The sequence below is a fragment of the Leuciscus leuciscus genome (genome assembly GCF_965113295.1).
Source record: "Leuciscus leuciscus genome assembly, chromosome: 4".
Lineage (NCBI taxonomy): Eukaryota > Metazoa > Chordata > Actinopteri > Cypriniformes > Leuciscidae > Leuciscus > Leuciscus leuciscus.
The window spans coordinates 37838143-37862882 of NC_138728.1; the positions used below are offsets into that span (position 1 = coordinate 37838143).

At 39.2% G+C, this 24740-nt stretch overlaps 2 protein-coding genes across 3 annotated transcripts in view; both read left to right on the forward strand.

The window, feature by feature from the left end:
- The window catches only part of LOC309497415 (uncharacterized protein), a 47867-nt gene that overhangs the window by 17358 nt on the left and 5769 nt on the right, over positions 1–24740 (forward strand). The window lies entirely within an intron of this gene.
- On the forward strand, positions 5987–20747 carry LOC309497337 (uncharacterized protein). Of its 2 annotated transcripts, none has more exons than XM_082167555.1 (4): positions 5987–6183; positions 6503–6905; positions 18532–20090; positions 20176–20747. In XM_082167555.1, the coding sequence occupies exons 2-4, from the start codon at positions 6563–6565 to the stop codon at positions 20317–20319; spliced, it is 2046 nt and encodes a 681-aa protein (XP_082023681.1). In that variant the 5' UTR covers positions 5987–6183; positions 6503–6562; the 3' UTR covers positions 20320–20747. The 2 variants fall into 2 exon arrangements, with proteins under 2 accessions (XP_082023681.1, XP_082023682.1); XM_082167556.1 differs by having other exon boundaries at positions 6008–6022.

A 24740-nucleotide genomic window follows, 5' to 3' on the forward strand; every position in this document is an offset into this window, starting at 1 on the left:
CTCCCAAATTCCTTGACATTGCGACATTACCAATCCTCATCACTAATTGAGACATTCAAATCCTTGCTCCAGACTATTTTAGAAGCAGAATGGAAACTATAACCTACTTTCTCCATTATCCATCTATAATATACTGATGACTTATGTACACTACTAATGCTTCTAGAATTAATGATAAAATATTATCTTCTGGTGGACCTTGACTACTAGAACCAAAAGTCCCACATAACAAGTGTCTCAGCTGTAAGTATCTCCAAAACTGCGTTTTATTCAAGCGGCAACCTCCCCGTCTCTCTCTTGAAACCAACACGGAAGTGAGTTAAACTGCAATTCGTTGACTGGCCGCTTGGCCTGGGTGCAGAAGTGAGTCGAATCTGTATCTCCCTCATGTTAAAATTACCAACTTTACAGCAGAAAAAAACATGTTTACAGCCTGGATCTCTATGTGGCTTTGGTCTATACAGCTAATTTTGCCCTTCATAACAACTGTGAGGGGGGTGAATTTTTTTATAACTCGTCCGTTTAGTTGATTAATATTTAAATTTAAGGGTGTGGCCACTTGAGTGACAGATGGATTGCCGCTGTCAATGCTAGCCGTTTGTCTGCTGTTACTAGCCGTCACCTCACCTCAGCAAATGTTAGCTGCTGAACTTGCCTTCTCTGCAGTGTTTGTGCTTTTTTTCGGGATTATTTCATAAAATGTAATACTTGAGTACAAAGCCCACGTCTTTGGATTCCGTCGTTATCGTTTGAGAGAACAACCAGCGCTGTATTTCAGTTGTTTTCCTCGGTGAACATGGATGGATGTCTGACAATTTCTTTGCTTTTTGGGGTTTTCAAATTTAAAACGTCAATAAAGGCTCGTTCATTCTGCTATCATGGAACAGATGGATTATAATATGCTTATGTACTGTCAGATGAAATCATGCAGGCGTCGGCGCTTTCTCCGTCCGTGCATTAAATGCACATGAATGAGCGCGGATTTTCTAGCGCATTTACTTGCACTTCAAAGGCAATATATCTATGGTTTAACGGTTTAACCAATTTGAGAGGCGGCCAAAATCAGAATTTAAAATGGACTGAATAAGCTCTCTACGAACTTGAGCGATGCCGCGCTGAAGGACCATGAAAGAGTGACTGACATGTAACGTTATGCACATAAATCACTGTCACGCACAAACACTCTCGAAGTAATACACAGTCTCACTTGTAGCCATGTCTTTTAACTATTATAATATTTCGAAGGGCAAAAATAGGAACTTTTAATTGGCTTTACATCATCAGCTAACTCGATCACGTCGAGCTAGGTGATTTCAGATAGCCAGGCTCATATCTATGGCCAGGCTTCTTAGCTTCACTCACGCCCCGCCTGTTTGCCTATTTTCTGTTATCCGGGAGTGACGCAAGGCCAAGATGGCGACGGCCACTTTAGGCTTCAAAAATGCTCTTCAGAAACCTACGGGTGACGTCACGGACACTACGTCCATATTTTTTTACAGTCTATGGTTTTATTAAGTCCAAATGTTTGTGTTAACTGGTTAAACGATTTCAAAATGTTATTCTCATAAACGTCACCTAACTTCAGAATACCCTTTGCTAACCAATCCTTCCACAGAAAGGTTGATTTTCCAATGCATAATTTGGGATTCATCCAGATACTTTAAGCTGTATTCAAAAAGGGGTTAAACTTAAATATTTTTGCTATTTTCTTCCAAACTATCTGGAGATGTGATATTATGAAAAAAATCCTGGCCTAAAATGTTCATATGAGGCTTACCGCAAAGTGGTTCGAGAATTGAACATTAGTTTGACAAAACTAGGTGAAGAAGAGTGTGAGAAATGTGTTCGGATTGAAATTCATGCCAAAGCATTTGGTCATGAACAAATCATTCAAAGCTACAAAGGCAGAGACTGAACAGACCATGGATGGGACTGCAGCTAGTGACAATGATGACATGGAAACAGACACAGACAAACAGTCCAGAACACCTATTGCAGACAAAGTGTCAGTGGAACCACACATGAGCATGCACAATGAATCCATTTCCATGAACACTGAGAGTGATGAACAGACAAATGCACAGAACCAAGCCACTGACTGTCCTGAATGCATGGCATGGATAAAACACAAGAAAGCAGCGAACAGCGCTAGACGTCATTACAAGGAAGATTCTGGCAAGGACTGGCCAGATGACTGGTCTGTCCGGAGCGCTGATCTTCAGAAACTGGTGATGCTACCAACAGTGGGAACGCAGTCGAAGCAGATGATCAAGAAGAAACCGACACTGTCAGTTGTGTGGCATGAGGGTATTAGTGGGCGCAATGCTGAAGAAATTACATCTGCTTTCATTACAGCACTGACGCACGACACAGAGCGTGACATAAAACATGCAGTGATCTGGGCAGATAATTGCACTGCCCAGAACAAAAACTATTGAGCAGCCTAGTGACTCTTGTAAATAGTAAGATGACATCACTGGAGGAAATTACCCTCAAATTCTTTGAACCTGGCCATACCTTTATGAGCGGTGACTCCATTCACCATGGGGTGGAACTTGGCATGAAAAGATGCCCTGGGGGGAAACTTTTTGACTTCGATGATTTTGTCAGAGTCATCAAATGAAATCATCAGACTGGAGAACAAAAATGTCCTTGCTCGGAAGGGTGGCCAGAGTCAGAGTAAGCTCACTCAGACTGTTTCGAAATTGGCTGAGATGGTTGAGATCCAGGCCAGGAGAGGCTCCAAGGATCTATTCTTCAAGACCTCCCATGACGATACTGAGCACTGTAAACTTGACTTCCTGAAGAAGAACTTAAAAAAGAACAAATTACAAATTCCAGCTTGCCTCCGTGAGAAAGACAAAGGAGTGTCCCTTACAAAGAAGGCAGACATCATCAAGAAGCTGATCCCTTTAATGCCAGAGAACCGAAGACTCTTCTGGAGGGAATTGTCTGAGACTGCTGATGAGGATGTTGAGGATGCAATGGACTGAATTTGTTGCAAAAATACTGCCTTTATTTGTCTGAGCTCTCCTGACACCATGTCCGATTACATTTTTGATATTTACGACTCTTGATCGGGCTGCCTCTGACGTGACACTCGCAATAGCCAATGAGCGTGAGCAAACTTCACCAATCAGATGTTGCTTTCTTCTATAGCGGAAACTTGCTATAGCAAGTAAAAAACAAAAAAGCATGTCTTAAACCAGATTACGTTGGTAATTATGGAAATGGTCCGGCTGCGTCTGTTTTCTCTAATGTACGCATCGCCAGTAGATCGTGCACAGAACTTTCCACTCTCATCTGCGCTTTTATGGGATTGCGCTCTCTCGCTAATTTGCCCTGTTTAGTAAATCTGGCCTTTAGTAAATCTGATAACTGCCCCAGTCATCATTGAGCTATTTCACCTCATCTAACACATAAATACGCTGATCATAAAGATACTAAATCCTGACTATATGCAATTTTTAGTGAACGCACAGTTGTTTTGAATCACTGAAAAGATGGCAGAACCACAAGAGTTATGCCACCTTGACCACATGACTGAAAAAACAATTTTTTAAGCTATAATTTGATCCTTGTACTATAATTCAGTGTTCAGAGGATAAGTCGTAGTTTTAACAGTTTGGTCTGCTGTGTTTTATTTTCAAAGAAAGATGAATCTGAAAAGGAAGTAGACCAGACAGCAGAGCAGAATCAGATCTTATTTGTGTGTTAAGCCATCAATCATGTTTCTGGGTAAAATTAAAGCTGCATTCCAGACAAATTACACCTTTTTTTATTATTATTATTTTTATATACCACTGTAATATTTTCAGGTTCAGATTTGTTTAATTGTATACCTTTTGATAACCGCTTGGCTCTTAGGACTCCTGTCCAATTTGTGGAAAGCAGATTCCTGCAGAGATTGTTGCCTATTGATGCAAGTTCATGTAGGGAAAAGTATCGCAGGCATGATTTAGATTTAAACAATGAATTTTATGAATTTTTATAGATTTAAACAAACAAAAAATGTAAGCGGTAATATACAGCTGCTGGTTCAGATTACCTGATTTTAGCCCGATTTTAGCATGATCTGTTTGATATAGGGTGTCATGGGAATAAGCAGATCATTACAGATGGCAGTGGCTGAACAATTAAGATGAGCCAAAATTAAAATAGACATCGGGGAAGATGTAGAGGAGCAAGAAGACTGAATCCTCAACTTTCACAAGGCTCCCAACATAGACCGGTACAGACCATTTTAAGATAAACTACAGGTTACTGTAACGTGACGGACAATAAGCTGTACATATGATGTTCGCATTATTGTTCATATTACATTATTTAATTAGATGTAGAAGAGCATTGACTGACTGATTTCTAGCTTTTTTCCCCTTTCTTAAAATACAAAAAAAAAAAAGATTCTAATATACATTCTGAGCATTTACTGGTTGTTTATTCAAAACGAAAGTGTAGCTTGATGAGGCCATGAATGAGCGTGGTATCATGGGAGTTGTCGTCTTCACCTCACAGCTAATGGAAAGCAATCCGTCAGGACTCAGGCAGAAATCATGTTCATAGATGAGCTAACATATAAAAGTTTTATTAACGTTATATAAAACATATATAACTAATAAAAGAGATGTCAGTTTAATGTATTGGTGAAATACATATTTAAATACATGTTGTCCAATGATGTACTGAAAATATTAGCAAAATAACTAAAGACCATGAGACTTAGTCTAAAGGGTAAAACTGTTTGGGTGAAGAAATCATTTATACCAGATATTAATTCATTTGAAAAATATGATTAAATAGTGACCAATGTGATAAAAATTATATATGTGTCAGTATTAAAATGCATATACATGACAGTGTGTTTTTCTCATTTTAAAAATGTGGACATATAAAGTTCAATTGAGTCTAAAAATACCTGAAATAGGTATAGAATGTCTAAAAATGATGATTGTCCTAGATTTTCATGATGTCTTCATAATCTTTCAACAGTTATTGACATTGTTTGGGTCACTTTTCCCATTTTAAAGCCATAAAATAATAAATGATGATACAGTAGCCATAATAAAAATAAAAAAAGGAGCTTTTGTTTTAGGGTTGAAGCTAAACTGCTCGGCCTCACTACACTCTCAAACAACATTTATTTGCATATATCCAGACCGCAGTGCCTGTTATTCCATCCCCAAATTTAAGGCCTATTAAAAAGTTAATTTAAGTTTTGTTGTACGATCAAATCAAATTGTTAAGGACCCACAGAAACTCTGTTACTTGCTTGTGAAGTAATGGTATTTCCCCATTCATTTTATTTATTTAACAATTTATTTATGAACAATTTAAAATTGTTTTCTATATTTTATATATATGAAGGCAGTAAAAATTAAGGTTGTGTGCTGTGTCTTGATTTAGGCTAATTTAACATAATTATGTGCTATGGTTTTTACTGTAATTTTACAAAACAAAAATTAACAGTCACCCACACTGTTAATTTTTGTTTTGTAAAATAAATACATACATAAGGGTGAGTAAATGATGCAAGGATTTTCATCTGTGGGTGAACATTTAATGCTGATCAATGGCAGATAGAATAACCAGCAAGAATTGATAACTATGGGACAGTGGATGAACCGGAGAGACACTGGAGTGGCGTAAATCTCAAGGGAAAGGCTGGTGGCTAAACTGTATGGGTGGGACAATGAACTACTTTGCCTGTAGATGTAAGTGTAAATGGAAAAATAAGTATTTCATTAAGACAAAAGAATAAAGTGACTGCATTGTGTTATTGCTTTAATTTTATTTTTTGTGAACTGTATTATTAACTTACCATAGTGTTATTAAATGTATTTCACCAATACATTCAGCTCTTAAATTGTGTCATCTTTTATATATATTTTTTCGACGAAAATTTCTATGCACTTTTGTCATTATAACCTGCAGCGTGTGAACAGGACTTTTATTTTGGTATTCGAGTATGACGTCACAAGGCGGCGCCGCGCTCCCGCATCTGTTGTGATTCGGCTGAAGAAAGGTTTGTGTTTTAAGGTGTTTAACGCGATAGAAACCGTTTAATCGTCTTCAAGCGAGGCCTACTGATTCAGGCATTATTAAGTTTAACAATGCATTGCTTTATCTAACATTTATTAACGTCGTGTGAGCAAAGTAACAATGAAAACTCGTGAATAACAAAAGGTGCGTTTCAATTCGGTCTCTGGCGAGCAGTGAATCAAATACTTTTTCAAAATGATTCGAAGCGCTATATTTCTATTTCTACATATCATTAAATACTCAAACTGCCTAATATATTAAGTGTCTCTATAATTTGCATTATTGTATTAATTTGTAGTGCTAATTTGTAGTTTTTTTGTCTAATCAGGTGATTTAAGTACATTAAATCTGACTGACTCCCTTACTAGTTTGCTGAACTACTGAACTAGAGCTGATTGAGATGCACACAGAGATTTAGTATGGATTTATTTTTCTTTCTGTTAATTATTCTCATTTTAAACAGGACACACACACAGAGAAGCGACTGAGGTCCACGTGACACTGATATAAATATATAATACAGATGGTATTTATTAAAGAGGAGAGTGAAGACATGAAGATTGAAGAAACATTCAGTGTGAAACAAGAAGAAACTGAGGAACAAACAAAGATGGTGTTTATGAAAGAGGAGAGTGAAGACGTGAAGATTGAAGAAACATTCAGTGTGAAACAAGAAACCGAGGAACAAACAAAGATGGAGTTTGTTAAAGAGGAGAGTGAAGACATGAAGATTGAAGAAACATTTAGAGTGAAACAAGAAGATACTGAGGAACAAATAAAGATGGCGTTTATTAAAGAGGAGAGTGAAGAGATGAATATTGAAGAAACATTCAGAGTGAAAGAAAAAGAAACTGAGGAACAAACAGGTTAGTTTCATTCTCAAAGCTGAACTCATCTGATCCCTGTTAGGGGTGTGCACTAGGGCTGTCACTTTTTATTCGATATTCAAATATGCATTCGAACATGATGTGAAATATCCGTAATCGAACTATAAATAAACTATCTGTTTTTTAAAATGCCACATGTAGCGCATTTTTTACAGTCTATGATTAGACCGTTTGTTTTTTATTTTAATGTTTGCTCTAAAAGTATTTTAGCGTAGGCCCATGACCAAATCAAGCGAATAATAGCCAATAGCCACCCTGTATTATGGAAGATAGCGCACAGAACGGCCAGCCTGAGCGGACAATTATGACCCCCCCAACTCATCTAAAAAGTAGTGTCTAGAAATATTTTGGGTTCTACACCGTAGATTGTAAAGTAACCGTTAAAGATATGGTAGTTTGCCGAATTTGCAAAAAAACGGCTTGTGGATATTAGAATATATTCGAATACATTGCTTGATATTTGATATCCGTTCGAATTAGATTTTTCTCAAAAGTGACAGCCCTAGTGTGCACGAGTATTCAAATTTTACTACGCTGCTTTGCTGGCCTTTAAATATGTAAACGCATGTTAAATCCCAAGCACTAACTCGAGTTATAATTAAATGCACTGGGTGGAGCGTGTTAACAAGTTGTGTGCGTTTGATCACATAATGTTGAAAGTTATCTTACAAAATGGAATTACTTTCGTTCAAATTAATTAATTAATCTGAGTTATAATATCATCATCATAATGAGAAATTACATGAAATCCAAACAGCAGTCAAATGAGGAAAGGCAGCTGTCCATCACTTCATTCACGACTGCAGGTAAGCGCAGCTAGACCCCCCGTGATCCAAGATGATAACTTATCTGATAGCAAAATGATTTTGAGACATATACTTAATTTGAGTTTCATTGAGCGAGACAGGTTTAAGAACAGAAAACGCGAAGTGCTGTTAGGAACTTAGGACCGGTATCTTTGTGTCTCTGAAACATCTGTCAGCGCGTTTTCTCACTCGAGCATAAATTGCCGTTCGCGCGCCCCTGCATGTGGATATTATTGCTTTTCTCAACATAAACGTGAAAAAATATAAACACGATATTCATTATGCTGACTCGAGTGTATCTTTACGATATCTGGTGCAGTCTGCTTTATCAGGCGTTTTTTCCATTTGCGGTGCTTGAGCTCAAATGTTTTTGTTCTTTATATTTTGTATACACATAGGTCTACTGTTCAATGTTAGTAAAATGATGGGAACACAGCACAAGGGCTATACTGCTGTGGTATTGATAAAATAGCTAGCGCTATTGGCTATGGAAAACGTCTCGGGTTACTTGCGTAGCCCATGTTCTCTGAATAGTAGGGGTGTTACGAGACACTTATATCACGAGAAACGAGATTGTGTTCACGAGAACGAGACTAGATTATTTTATAGAAATTCATGACTGGAAAAATAGTCTGCAGATTTATTGTTTATTGTTAAAAGGATCCATCCCATTAGCTGTCACCAAAGTGAGACGAGCTAGTCTTCCTGAGGTCCACGACTAAAAGAAAAAAAAATTCACGTAACAATGATTATCTAAAAGCAGTGAAACATTTTAGACATCATTATAAACATCATCAGAAATTATTCAGAATAAATTATTACAGTATTACATTCATACAGTAAATTTGTTCATTCCCTACTCACAATTTTAAATAGTGCATTCTCAGATGGTACTCGAAAGAGTCTTTGTCTTTCCCATTCATTTTACATATCTGCAATTATTCGAATGATTGATGGCACGATAAATAACTGTTCTCTTTAAAGCATTTGATTTTGGCCGTGGTAACATCATCTGGCCATCATCAGCTGACCTAGTCAAATGAGAATTAACCTGATCACACCTAACAATTTGGTTACTTAAGAAACTGGGTTGAGAAGAAAAGACAGTGTTTCTGAAAAATGTAGTTGTATTGACCAGCCTGTTCTCCACCATTAACCATGAGAGTCGACGGTGCATACTGATAGTGTTTGTTCTGATGGGACAATGTAATACTGATAGCTCTGTTTTGGGCAGTTTGTAATTTCTTTAGTTGACTTTTAGATGTAGATGACCATAGAGATCACACAATCTATCTTCTTCACTATGATATTAATATGTTCTGCCAATGACAGCTGACTATATATTATTGTGTAATTTTTCTTTATCTACCTGTTCTATAGGTTCCCCAGACAAGTTCAAACTCATCTTTGGTGTAGTTTATGACTCAATCCAAAAATAATTGATTTGGTTTTCGAGATGTTCAGCACCAACTTATTTCGTTTTATCCAATCAAAAACCATATTTAACTCAGCTGATAAAACATTGTCCAGTTCACTGACAGTTTTTGCAGCATAATACAATGTGGAATCATCAGCATACATTTGTACAGTTGCTTTACACAAAACGGATGGTAAATCGTTTGTGAAGATGGCGTATAAAAGTGGTCCCAGGCAGCTCCCTTGCGGGACCCCGCAGTCCAAGACCTTAGATTGAGATCAGCTGCCATAATAAACCTTTTGCATCCTACTTTTGAGATTACTCTTCATAAATTGGATGGCGGTTGGACATAGCATTTTAGTTTACCGATGAGTAGATTGTGATCTATGACATCAAATGCTGCACTAAAATCAAGTAATACTGCACCTGTCATCTTTAAATTATCCATTTCCTTGAGCCAGTCATCTGTCATTACTGTAAGGGCGGAACAAGTTGAATGGTTATGTCTATAAGCATGTTGGAAATCTATGTTCAAGCCGTTACATTCAAAGTATTCCTGTATTTGTGAGTGAACTATTCTCTCCATCAGTTTACTAAGAACTGGGCGTCTACTGTTCTTCCCAGTGAGTGCTAGTCTGCCATCTTTAGATAAGGGAATAATTGTACCTTCTTTCCAAATAGTGGAAAAACACCTTTCATTAAGCATGCATTTAATATTTGACATAACGGACCGCAAACATAGTCAGTCCACACTATTAAACTGGAAAGTGCAACTCTTATTTAACATCACATTATTTTTTATGAGCTTTAGGTAATTAGAATCAGTATTGTCCATATTCTGCCTTAGTGCATGGACCTTATTTATGAAGAAATCGTTAAAATTCGTTATATCAGATGGTTTGGTCAGAAACTTGCCTTCTGATTCCACAAAGGAAGCCCCACCAGTTGTCCGTCTCCCCATTATTTCATTAAGGGTTTTCCAGAGCTCTTTACCATCTTACTTTACAGCATTTATTCTTTGCATGTAATATTCTTTTTTCAACAATCTATTCAGTTTTGTAACCTGATTTCTCAGTTGACAGTACTTAAATCTGTCTTCCACTAATCCAGATTTTACTAATGTAGATTTGGCTTCATCTCTTTCCTTCATGAGGCTCTTTATAGTCTCATTCAGCCATGGGGCTGGTCTTGCTTTTACAATACACTTTCTCATAGGGGCATGCCTATAAACAATCTTCATGGAGCTTTCCAGAAAGATATTTAAGGAGGCCTCAGGCTCCTCGGCAGCATACACGTCAGTCCAATCAATATCACCAACATCCGGCAAAAAACTTTCCGGAATAAATTTCTTGAACATTCTTTTATATACTATATTGACCTAACATTTAGGAATTTTTGTTTTCCTGGTAATTGCTATGATATTATGGTCACTAAAACCTACAGATCGAGAAACTGGTTTAGTGCAGCATTCAGGAATATTTGTATAAATATGGTCTATGCAAGTGGCAGAAATATGGCCAGCACTGTTAGTAAAGACTCTGGTTGGTTGTGAAATCATCTGAGACAGATTACAAGCATCGATCAATGAAACTATCTTTTGTTTCATTGGACATTGATTTGCAAACCAGTCTATGTTCATATCCCCAAGTAAAAAAAATATCACCATTCACATCTGTAACTCTGTCAATTAACACACATAAATCATTCAGATATTGCACATCAGTCCCAGGAGGTCTTTAGCAGCAGCCGATCAGCACCGGCTTAAGGTGAGGAATATAAAGATTCTATACCATCTGAGATAAACTCAGAGCACAGTGCTGTCGGAAAGTTATTTCTGATATATAATGCTATGGCACCCCCATGTTTATTCCTGTCCCTTCTAAAAAATATTATAGCCATCAATGGAAATCTCTGTCAAGAACAGTAGCATCCAGATGGGTCTCCAATACGGCCAAGATATAAATGGTGTTTGCTGTAATCAGATCATTAAGTTCAAGTACCTTATTTCTGATGCTGCAGACATTCAAATGGGCCATAACAAGACCCTGTGAAACAGGAAGGAGATGCTTATCATCAATGGGCCAACTATCCATAACAAATATAGTTCAGTTCAGTCTATTTGAGCTCAAGTTAAGGAAACCAGAGAACTAGTCTCTTGCTCCAGCTCCTGGCCATTGGTGCCTTTCTAATCCTTATGCTTTTGGACAGGGGGATGGACAATAAGCTTGTCATGTCGGATTTAGGCTGTCACCTTGTTCTCTGGCAGCTTTCATGGCTGGAATGAGTTCCTTACGCTTTTGCCTGACGGCTTCAGTGTAGTCCTCATTCACATAATGTTGGTGCCTTTCAGATCCTTAGGCCACATTTACACATAGCCGGGTATTTAGAGAAACGAATATTTCTCCCCCTCCGTTTTCAAAAATAACATCGTGCACGCAATATCGTTTTCAAAAAAAGTTGTCGTTTACATCAACCCGCATAAATACAAAGGGGCGGCAGTGTAAGGAGAAGGATAAAGCCATGCAAGCCAATCAGAATCCTCAAAATCGACAACGACGAATAGCACGAGCGACTTCCTGTTCCTTTCAAAACAATAGACATGGCGCGAGGTTCGTTCGTGTGGACAGACAGCGCGGCAAATGCAAACAGGCCAAAAGCGTTTTCACAAAAGTAAAAATGAGTACCACTTTAACAGCATCCATGATCAAATAGTAGCCAAACAAACTCATAGACAGTATGGAACAAACTCTGAACATAGGGCGCTCACATGACGTAAGCATTTTCTGGCGCATAATGTGACGTTTGAGAACCTAAAACCCCGTTTCTCCCAGTTGACACGGCAACACATAACCGGCGTTTTCAGAAATCTCCACTTTGGCCGGAGTTTTTAGAAATAATCGTTCTCTGGGATAAAAACTGCGTTTTCGTGTAAATGACAGGCCAAAACGCAGGGAAATATCTGCGTTTTCCCATCGTGTAAACGGGGCCTTAGTCTTTCCCAGAACAGCCATTTTATCTTTGTATCCGAGTAATTTGATCATGATAGGCCTATGTCTCTTTCCAGAATATCTGGATGGATTGCCAGTCCTATGTGCATGTTCAATCACCATCTGACTACTCTGCCGTACAAAGGCAAAACGCAGTAACTACATATTTGGTCAAACTGAGTTTAGATTGGAAATGGGCTTTGTAACATCTCCTACGTCTTGTGACAAAATCTCCTGGTTCAGCTGTATCCCGTTTCAGAGAAATCACTATGTCAAATTTGCAGTAACTACAAAATCCAAGCTAGTACCAAGGCAAACCGCAGTAAGTGAAGCTACTGCGTTCTGCCTTTGTTTACCCGGCTTTGACGCGGTAGATACTGCGGTCTGCCTCTGTAGCCACATTAGAATCAACCAATCTGTCCGCCTCGCGCACAGCATCCTTATCACAGAGTCTGATAAGGAATGCCTTGCGCGAGGTGACACAGACCACCAACAAGCCAACAACATATATAGTATCATCATTAACCCAGAGAAACATGGCACAATCCCGCGGAAAATGTATGGTGTCTCTAGCTTTGAAACTCAAGTATCCAGACAGCGGTAAGGAACATGGTAATATGAACACCTAACCTGGCAAATAACACCTGAATCAATAAATTGCCGTTACTAGCTATCAAGCCGCTAGCATATAAACCATTTTAGCTAACCTGCTCCCCTTGAAGGCAGTAACGTTAGCATCTATCCACTCTGGAAACGCTGTCATAACTGTTTTGTTTCTTGTTGTCTCCATTTCTTACGCTATTGTAATGTATTTTTTTGGGTAATCTCTGAAGCTTAAGAGGAAGTTGTAAACATAGAGCTTTTATTTTGACGGGAAAAGGGAAGTGGAAAAAGCGTTGCATTTTCTGACCGTTGTCAGTGGTTGAATTAAGTGAGACGTGCAGTGCCGTCTTTGTGTCTTTATTTTAGAGCCCAAACAGTCGAAATCCAGGGGAAAGAGTTGGATCCAGATCCAACTCCGCCCACCTTACATATACCTAAACTTACCCATCTCCACCCCCTGATCCCTAAACCCACCCCTAAACCTACCCATCTCCACCCCCTGATCCCTAAACCCACCAATCTCCACCCCCTACATCTGGATCCAACTCTGCCCCCTGGATCTCGTGTACTGGAGTGAGGTGCTACTGAAACAGTGAGACAATATGTGACCAGTCACGGAAAGTAGGGACACAAGTCGGTTCTGGGGCATTTTGAGTTATTCGCATAACTCTGAAAGTGTAGTATTCAAGCTTTCCAACGATGTGTAACACATGTAAATCTGATAATATTTGGAGAAGTTGTGGCCATTTGAAGGTAGGCACTCAAAAAAAACTGAAATGGTAGAAATCTGCTTCTAAAGATTGGCAAGTTCTCGCCCTTCTGGGAATGACAATAGGACTCATTTACATCTCATTTAGATAAGTCATACCCCCTGTAAAGCTCCCCGTCTCCCCCTCCCCCCTGAATGTACCAATTCTACAAATTCTCTAAATAAAACATCTCCAGTTAACTGGCAGAGCCATTCATTTCGTTCGTTTTTTAAATAAGATACTAGCGCTGAAATGTGTGTTTTTTTTTTAAATCAAGTGATCAAAGTGCTCGTTGCCGCTGCGATCAGTGGCGCAGATAGGCTACAGTGTTTACTCGTGTGGCTCGCGCACACACTGCATTGTCATCACTCGACGCGCGCTTCAATCCGTTGCGTTGCGGATACTCTCTATTCGTTCTGTTGAAATAACAAAATAATTCAAACGTTTGCGTGTCCCTGCTTGATATACAACCACTGATGAACATAATCGTTTTGATGAGAGAAAAAAAACTATACGAGAAAAAAAATAAATAAATCCATACAAGGGCGGATTCGAACTCTCAACCTCTGACACGGCTGGCGAAAGCTCTACCACTGTACCATTCATATACACGTTAATTATAAAGGCGGATTTATGTATTGGCACTGACAACATGTATTAGGCTACATCTCATTAAACGACAAATTAAACCCCATGTAACCTACTATTTAAATCGATTGCTGGACATCGTAATGTTATTGGCGTCCATGTTCATTGAATTTTGAAATCAGATAGAGCCGGCCAGAGCGCTGCATAATAAGTAGCCACGCCGGCTTAAATTCAGTATGGAAATACACACCGACAATGACACGCCCCTACTGCGTGCTAGAATCTCCGAAAAACAAGCTGATTTCAACATCAAAATGTACACTTTTAAATATACCAATACTGCTATCTCAAACATGGAGAGGCTTCTTCGTGATCTCAACTAACAGATTCTGCAAAAAAACAAAAATCACCAATTTTGAAAAAAAAACGCTTCTTTCTCATTTTGCTCGAAAGTTGTGCTGCCGACTTGTGTCCCTGGTTTCCGTGACGGGTCACATATAAGAAACGGTCGGTTACACAACTAGTTTCATTTCATTTTATAATGAGTTTTTTTTATTTTTATATATGGAGATAGGCTACGTTCTCAATAATAATTTTAATATGTCAAGATTAAATATCTATTTTTCAGTTGTCAGAGTAAAACATCTTTTTTTTAAGTCACGGACTGCCAGATGGGCGAGTCTCACAAAATTGACTGTGACACACGAAATGGACATATGCACACCGTCTCACGCAACAACACAATTTTTCTCATGCAAACACAATAGCTTAATTTTTCTATTCTATATTTCTATTATGACTATTTGATAAGAGTTCAGATGGTGTCCGTGAATTTTTACGCTATATGTACAGACCTAGTCCACAAGCCTCGTACAACGGGCTGCAATGAGAAAAACAGATAAATCTTTAGGATACAAGGCTGATTATGAGAAACTCATATTCTTTTATGATTTTGCAGGCCAATGTCATGAGAGAGCCCCCGAAATTACTAGGGCTGTACTCAACCAAAGAAAATCTTGGTCGACTGAAGTCCTGAAATTAAACTAAACTAAAATCGACTAAAAATGACGGTAAAAAAAAACAAACAAAAAAACGTTACATTAATTAGATGCGCACTGTGCGCAGTACTTGGTAGCCTTGTTGTCCGCCTAAATGAATTATAAATAAACATAAAAAACTAGTAGGCTATTTGCAGTATATTAAATCGTTTTTGACCTAATTATTTTGCACTGAAATGAGTCTGACACTCTGACAGCGTTGCATCACGTGCACCTGCGCAATATCATAGCTTATGATTTCCGAAAATAGTACTATGTTGTCAACTAGTGATATCATCACAAGAACTGTTGAGGAATATGCAACATAATTTAGACAATTATTTTTGTCATATGTTATAATAATAAGTTATAACTGTCAGACACTATCATTTCACCGTGCATGTCCTCGCACCGAGCGAGGCTGAACATGAGCTCAGCTTCGCAGCTGAGACACGAATAGACTATTAACTTAAAGCTTTTACTCTTAATAAACACAAAAGGCACGTCCACTTTAATAAAAAAATAATATTTATTAAACAAACCAGATCAAGAGCAGAAACGAAATAAAGTGCATAACTGAAAAATAAAGCATCCTAGGCTCAAAACTAACACAACCAACAGCACAGCGCAATTGCGCATTAGGCTCCAAATAAAAAATAAAAAAGTTAGGTTATCATCACACTAAAACATTGAAATATGCAAATTCTGATATGTTCATATAGCCTACTCAAAACAGACAGGGCAAGCTAACGCAGACAAGTGAGCTTACCACTTTTAGATGATATGTCATGTTTGTCGTCGAGCTGTGGAAAACTGTTGCTTGCAAACTTTGCATTCGACCTTTTTCCTGTTATCAATTTTAACAAAATGCTGCCACACTGTCGATTTCTTTGTTGTTGACATGTTAGAAGAGGATTGACTATTAAACGCTCTCACAATTAAATAAATAATATTCAGCATTAAACCTTCTATAGTTATCGCTCTAATCCAAAAAAGGTGAAAACAAGGGGGGTGTTCTGAAGACAGACTGTTACAGTGAAACAAGGGTACTCTGAAAACACCCCCATTAGCAGTTAGTGCTTTCCACCTGATGAAATGAGCGCGCCTCAGCGCGGCAAAACTGATGAAATGAACGCGGCAAAACTGATGAAATGAACGCGGCAAAAAATCGACCAATCAGAATTTTGGTCGAACCAGAACGTATCGACCAATTAATCGACTAATCGACTGGGACAGTACAGCCCTAGAAATTACTGATAGGCCTATATCAGATAATGAAGATGAAAGAATGAGGAAAAAATACCTTGAGGCGTTGTTTGCCTCGCTGGACGCAGATATTGAGGACAGCTGTTTCACTGAGGATTTGCTAGTGAATACAGTAGCTGACAGTGAGGAACAGGATGAGTGCAGCATGGTGATAGGTGGTTATAGTGAGGAGGAGGAGGATGATGATGATGAAAGGAAAGAGGATGAAGGGGATTAATGTGATGGGATGGATGTTACCTATGGGCCAGAGGATGAAAGTGATGAGGATGGTGATGATGAGGTCAGCACCAGCATTCCTTCAGGCCTGATAACGCTCCGGCGTCACGCCGGATTTCTGACGTACAGACGTGTCTGCGAAAAAAATAAAGAATAATCAGGATTGCGTTTGCATGATCTGACAATTCCCAAGATCTGAGAGGCGCTTTCACTAAACCACACCAGTAAGCCTACTTCAGCCAATCGGTAATAGGGTAGGGGCTGGTCTTGGGTTTTAGCCAATCAGATTGATTCAGCAGTCACTCCACGTGCGAATTTGTTTTGTGTTTCCCATACACTACGAATGTGTTTCCCACACTGGCAGCGCGAAACATAGCCAAAGTCATGGAGTGCAACTTTATGAAGCCAGGGGAAGACACCAAACTTGTCGATAAAGGCATAAAGAATAAATTAGACTATCTAACAGAAATTAGCGGAGGATAAACTCGCCCTTACGCATCTGTCTGTCTCGAGGCAGCATGCAGGCTATCTTATTACACACGGCATCTCGCCAGAATTGAAAAGAAATCTGTCCGACACGCTTAAGAATAACATGTTTTCACTTAACATTGATGAGGCCACGAACAAAAGCATGGATAAGATTTAAGGGTGGAACGGTACATGTATTCGTATTGAACCGAAACGGTAGGGGCGTCACGGTTCGGTGCATGAATATACACGGAGAATACACGGTATAAAAATAAATAAAACTTGCGTGCAATTTAATAAATGTAATGCGGAACTACTGTTAGATACGCGGGTTCTTTAGGGAAACCTAATCTGTAGCTCCGCCTTAGCTCTGAAGCAGGCTGCGATGTAAAGATTGCAATGCTGGAATATGTTGTGTGTGTGTGTGTGTGTGTGTGTGTGTGTGTGTGTGTGAGGCGCGGGTGCGATCGAACAATGGAAACATAAAAAAATACTCCGTCATTTTGTTCACACGGGACATCATTCAAACTGCAAAGTGTTTACTTATATTTGTGTACACTCGCAATATAAAACAACATTGTGCTTTTGTCAAACTGTAAACTCTTGTCAAACTGTAACTTACAACTGTCACCCAACCAAAATCTCTCTCTCTCTCTCTCACACACACACTGTTTAAAAGCAGAAAATATTTATCCAACCCCATTTAAAAACAGTCTGTGGGTGCCATCGTTTGGACATTCATCATATTGCATTGGTTTTCATTTCTTGTCCTAAAACAGAGCACTAATCTGTTTATTTTTAAGTTACACATTCTACATTGATTAAATAGAAAATCAAATTAGTTTTTAATGGTAGTATTATTTTATTCAGAAATAATATTATAAAATAATTTATAATTAAGATGAGAATAAAGTTAGTGTTAATTAAAATTTTATGGAAAACAAATATATTGATCTAAAATATAGAAAATTAATTTTAAATTAATTCAGGTACAATTACCAAACATATCAAGGTCTTTTTTGTCTTTTTATAAATTTAATTAATAAACTAATTATATAAAACTATTGTCAGTGCACTACAAATAAACTGGTTCTATGCCTTTACTTTATTAATAAAACGTATTTAATAAATACAAGGCTTAAGACATTTATTTTCCTTTGGTGGTACAGCCTGAGACATGCACAAGCCTTCTGCATTTTTGTTTTGCTTTTCCCTCCATTGTACCGAACTCGTACCGAACCGTGATGTCTAAACCGAGGTATGAACCGAACCATGACTTCTGTGTAGCCTACCGTTCCACCCCAAATAAGATTCTAAATGTACTGGTCCGATTTTATGACGAGGATGCAGGCAGTGTGAAAACACAGCACCTTACCAAGGGGCTATTTATCAAAATGTTCTCCCGGGGGAGCACACCCCTGGATCCCGCTTGACAATTATGTTGATCAGGGCATATATCTTGTCTTAGGGGCCCGCTTACCTCACAGGGAAAAAAGTTCAGGCTCAGGATTTTTTTCTACTATCAACCCTGTTCCTTGTCAAGAGCTGCCTGCAGCTGACAACCCAAAGACTCCCCGGATTGGGAAGCCTTGTGGCCCACAGTGCAGAACAAAATGCATAAGGAAAATAACAGAGGGCCAGAGGATGGAAATATTTGGTGCATATGGAAAGCTGACATACCCTGAAAAGAAGCACTTCATATTTCGTATGATCTCACAGCAGCAGACACAGCGATACACCACAGGTGGTCCAACTCAACGAAAGCGGTCATACCAGTATCATCTTAATGATAACCTGGGCCAGCGACAGGAGGTGTGTAAGACTATGTTTTTGTCCACCTTAGGATACCACCCAAAAAATGACCGCTTGATAGTTACTGTTTTTGGTAGTGCCACCTCCTCGACTCTAGCACCACCTCAAGACCGAAGGGGAAGACATACACCCAGCAACAAGGTGGACATGACTCCAATATTTGAACACATTGAATCATTTCATCCCTCAATAAGCCACTATAGGCGGGAGCATGCTCCAAACAGGAGGTATCTGCCCAGTGACATCAACATCCGGTCAATGTTTAATGACTACAGGCAGAGGTTTCAAAAATGCTCTTACGAGACTTACAGGAAGGCTGTGAAGGAACTGAATATCAGCTTCACTAAACTGGGAGAGGAGGAGTGTGAGCACTGCTTGCAGCATGAGATCCACCTGAATACAGAGCATCAGGCTGATGGGAATTCTCAATGTCATTCTTGTCTACAGTGGGAGGAACATAAGAGGAGAGCAGAGATAGGGAGCCAACACTACAGATTGGATGCAGAAAGAGAAGAGGTGGATGACCAGGTAATCCGTAGTGTTGACCTCCAAAAGGTCATTATGCTGCCCCGTATGCCAGGAGTGAAGTCTGCAGTCTTCACTCGAAGAATCACTGCCTTTCATGAGACTTTTGCCTGTTTTGGCAAGAAGTCACCCTTTAAAAAGAACACTGTGTCTGTGATATGGCATGAAGGCATTGCGGGGAGAACAGCAGCAGAGGTGGCATCTGCATATGTCATCGCCCTCCATCAGGAGCGGGATGTGCGACATGTGACATACTGGGTGGACAACTGCTCAAAAAACAAAAACTGGGTCCTGCTCACCACGTTGGTTAAGCTGGTGAATAACAAAACTAACAACATCCAAGACATCACACTGAAATACTTTGAAACAGGGCACACCTTCATGAGCGCTGACAGCTTCCACCATGGGGTGGAGAAAGCCATGAGGAAACAACCTGGAGGTTTCGTCCTGGACTTTCTGGACTTCAAAGATGTGATTGCCTCTTCCAACTCAGGCAAAGTAAATGTGATGGAGCTTCAGTGCAACAACATCCTTGCATGGAGCAATGGTCGCTCAGTGACCAAAGTCAAGAATGTGCCAAATCTGCCCAGAATGACTGTCATTCAGATGAGGAGGGGCTCCAGGTGCATGTTCTACAAACTGTCGCACGATGAAGAGGAGTTCACACGATGCGACTTCCTCATGAAGAAGGTAAGAGTGTAAGACTTGTAATTCACATACTATAGACCTATAAACATTGTAACACTTGCAATTATATACACATTTTGGTTGATAGGTAACCCTGGAGTACCCTGGACAGTTGAGGCCTGGAGACAAGGGGGTAGAGAGGGAGAAGAAGATGGACATCATCTCAAAGCTCTGCCCAATGATGCCCCCCAACCGCCGTCATTTTTGGGAGAATCTGGCTGAGGAGGATTGAGGAGGAAAATAAATATGCACTTACACACACAAGTGCACACCCCTACTCTCATTTTCACATGTGCACACACCGTCCTTCATCATCCGCCTTTTCTGCTCTGATATGAAGCAGTTAATATCAGGATGTCGCATTGCGAGATGTACTCATGAACCACAAATTCCTCATAGACCTTGCAGATCATAACCACATACACGCGATAATACCTGTTGTCAGTTAATCTCTGATCTGCAAACTGGATGGAGTCCGTAGTAACGCCTACACCCACATTAATGCTCCATAAACAGCACATGTAAGCAACTCTGCATTTGCTTGTAGAGCAAGATGTTCTTACACCAACAGATATGAGACCACAACCAATTACACTTACTCAGCAAGAAAGATTCCTTCTCCATAATAACTCTACACTTTCAGACTGATCTCATGAAATGGCGTATGTATGACACGACAATTCGTATTTCCATTTTTGGCGTGCTATCAACACGCATAATCGCTTTTCAGCGTGTTTATCAACGCCGTTGACTTAACGTTACATTACTCTCTATATAAATATATATGACTTACCCCAACCCCGTCCCTAAACCTACCCGTCACTGGGGTTAATACCATTTATGAGTCTTCCCCTACCATCCTAGTAAAAAAATATCGCTCCCCAGATGTAGATATACATTTTGCTTCGTTTCGCTCGGAGATTTAACGGCGTAGACATACACGCGGAATCACTCGGACATTTAACGGCGTAGACATACACGCGGAAGATGACGGCGTGGACATACACGCGGATAGCTCAAAATGCGTATAGATAACACGCCACTTGACTTGAAAGTGGCGTGTATGTTTACGCAAAGTCATGATGTCATGTTGACACTTTAGTGTACAGTAACCAGTTTATCTTCTAAAACGTATAATCCTACTTTCAGGAAGGTTAGACTGTGTTTTGATTAAACTTTTTTTTTGAAAAGTGTTTATTCAACTGTAATTTGGAGGCTGTATATTTTGTGCTGTGGTTACATTTTATGTGTCGTATGCTAGAGGTGTTATTTTGTCCAGATTGACTAGATATTAGAAAAACCTCTCATTATGGAATACAGTTTAACAAAAACTACAGCCTCCAAAATGTAAAGGATTAACATTTTTGTCTTAGTTCAAACAAAACCTGAACGTTACACATGTAACATGCTACTTGAGAAGGTAGATTTATTGCAGGGCTGTTGAATTACATGTCTAGCTTGGGAGTGTACACACACACACACACACACACAAAATCTCCTTGTTATTCTGTTTGAGTTATGTTGTTAAATGTATATGAATTTTTAAGTGCTGTTTTATAAGTAACCTTGGTATTTGATGAATTAATTTTCAATTAAAATAAAAGTCCACAAACCAAAATACCAGCATTTTGATTGTGTGTAAAATAGGATGTTTTGGGGAAAATAATGAGAATGACAATTTAATCATTTAAGACTGATGTGACAGGGATATTACGAGAAAATACTATTCTTGAATACACTGGATGAAGGTTACTACCAAGCATTTTCAACACTTCAAAACATAAAACCAATTAAAACAAATGAAAAGGTATAAGGAATAAAAAAAGAAAGTTGGATTAACATATTTCAATTGTAGATACTGCACTCTGCTTTTGTAATAGTGTTTTAGTTGCTTGAGGTTAGACAAAGGCAGAGTGCAGTATCTACATTTTTAGGGTCAAAGGTCATATCAATGGTCTTTTTTTTTATGTATAACATTTTCCTTCCTGTAAAGGTATTACATAAAAGTATCAACACTATTGTACCTACAACATGTTTGGCTGGCCTGTATGAAAACTTTGAAGCCATTTTTCTCAGTTTCAGTGTTGGTGTAGTTACTGCACTTTGCCTTTTTAGGGCAGTATGGTGGTTGGCAAAAACAAAGGTTCCCAGTGCATCATCGTTATGCAGCGTTGAGTGAATCTATTGAAGATAACGCAATTAATCTTAGTTATCATTGCTAATTTTTCATGCTGTTTTCAAGATGAACTTTTAAAGAAAAGCTTGATTTATTTATCAAAGGAAGACCTACACTAGAGCTTAATTTAGAGCAGAAAGCCAAATCTTTTGAAAGCATTTCAACCCCAGCAATTACAAGCGTCAGCATCAATCAAGGAGCTAAAGCTTTACTGCTGAAATTTTCTGTTTGGGTAAGTTATTCAAAATCTAATAGGTCATGTGCCATTTGATTTTATTCTGGCCAGCACTGTTTTATACACTTTAAGCTTTATTTGATAAAACAGTCATTTTGCAGGATTACTGATCAATCTATAAAATTATTAACTCAACGGCCACAATTATTTGTAATGAGAATTTTCATTTGATTGCATTTTGTTTTATTTTGGTGAGAAGTCTTAAACATTCTGCTGATTGCTTGTTGCATATCTTATTAAAGGTAAATTATACGGTACTAAAGAAGGGGATACATTCAGCTAGGCTGATATTGTTGCGGCAGATTTAAAGTCACTGAAGAATTAACTTTATTCAACAAAGTGAGATGCTAACTGTTCATCTGACTTACAATGGTCAGCCTACAGGTTTTATACCTTTCTTATCTCTTATCGCTAGGTACCCAATGAGCATCCGTACAGTTATCTTTTTCTTTTTGCTCCTCCTCAAGATATTGCCACCGTTAGAAACATCTTCCCCGAGGCCTTCTTTCTATTGGTGGAGAATCTCTGACCATACGCTTAAAAAAAAAAATCTAATATTACATATACTTTTTTTGAAAACTTCTCATATTACATGTTTTTCAGTACCTTCTCGTGCCTTTCACCATGTCCATCTTCCCATAAGATATATGTACAGAGCTTTTTGGTACTTTTCCATCCTTACATCCTTTGGGGCGGCAGTGGCTCAGTGGTTCATGTAGGTTCATTGTCTACAAACCAGAAGGTTGGTGGTTCAATCCCCGGTTCCACCTGACCAAGTGTGCACCACCTGACCATAAGCAAGACACCTAACCCCAGCTGCTCCCGACAAGCTGGATGGCGCCTTGCATGGCTGACACTGCCGTCGGTGTATGAATGGGTGAATGTGAGGCTATACACTCACCTAAAGGATTATTAGGAACACCTGTTCAATTTCTCATTAATGCAATTATCTAGTCAACCAATCACATGGCAGTTGCTTCAATGCATTTAGGGGTGTGGTCCTGGTCAAGACAATCTCCTGAACTCCAAACTGAATGTCAGAATGGGAAAGAAAGGTGATTTAAGCAATTTTGAGCGTGGCATGGTTGTTGGTGCCAGACGGGCCGGTCTGAGTATTTCACAATCTGCTCATTTACTGGGATTTTCACGCACAACCATTTCTAGGGTTTACAAAGAATGGTGTTAAAAGAGAAAAACATCCAGTATGCGGCAGTCCTGTGGGCGAAAACGCCTTGTTGATGCTAGAGGTCAGAGGAGAATGGGCCGACTGATTCAAGCTGATAGAAGAGCAACTTTGACTGAAATAACCACTCGTTACAACCGAGGTATGCAGCAAAGCATTTGTGAAGCCACAACACGCACAACCTTGAGGCGGATGGGCTACAACAGCAGAAGACCCCACCGGGTACCACTCATCTCCACTACAAATAGGAAAAAGAGGCTACAATTTGCACAAGCTCACCAAAATTGGACAGTTGAAGACTGGAAAAATGTTGCCTGGTCTGATGAGTCTCGATTTCTGTTGAGACATTCAGATGGTAGAGTAAGAATTTGGCGTAAACAGAATGAGAACATGGATCCCATCATGCCTTGTTACCACTATGCAGGCTGGTGGTGGTGGTGTAAAGGCTGATTTATACTTCTGCGTCGGACCTACGCCGGAGCCTCTACGCTGTAGGCAACGCGTTGGTTTTCATTTATACTTCTACGGCGTAGGTTCGACGCAGAAGTATAAATTGGGCTTAATGGTGTGGGGGATGTTTTCTTGGCACACTTTAGGCCCCTTAGTGCCAATTGGGCATCGTTTAAATGCCACGGCCTACCTGAGCATTGTTTCTGACCATGTCCATCCCTTTATGACCACCATGTACCCATCCTCTGATGGCTACTTCCAGCAGGATAATGCACCATGTCACAAAGCTCGAATCATTTCAAATTGGTTTCTTGAACATGACAATGAGTTCACTGTCCTAAAATGGCCCCCACAGTCACCAGATCTCAACCCAATAAGGCATCTTTGGGATGTGGTGGAACGGGAGCTTCGTGCCCTGGATGTGCATCCCACAAATCTCCATCAACTGCAAGATGCTATCCTATCAATATGGGCCAACATTTCTAAAGAATGCTTTCAGCACCTTGTTGAATCAATTCCACGTAGAATTAAGGCAGTACTGAAGGCGAAAGGGGGTCAAACACAGTATTAGTATGGTGTTCCTAATAATCCTTTAGGTGAGTGTATGTA

Bases quoted from the DNA above. Each gene is read 5' to 3' on its own strand.
- LOC309497337 (XM_082167555.1), top strand. From the start codon at position 6,563: ATGGTATTTATTAAAGAGGAGAGTGAAGACATGAAGATTGAAGAAACA. The intron at 6,906-18,531 runs GTTAGTTTCATT...ATCTTGTCTTAG, and splicing joins AGAAACTGAGGAACAAACAG to GGGCCCGCTTACCTCACAGG. The intron at 20,091-20,175 runs GTAAGAGTGTAA...TTTGGTTGATAG, and splicing joins GCGACTTCCTCATGAAGAAG to GTAACCCTGGAGTACCCTGG.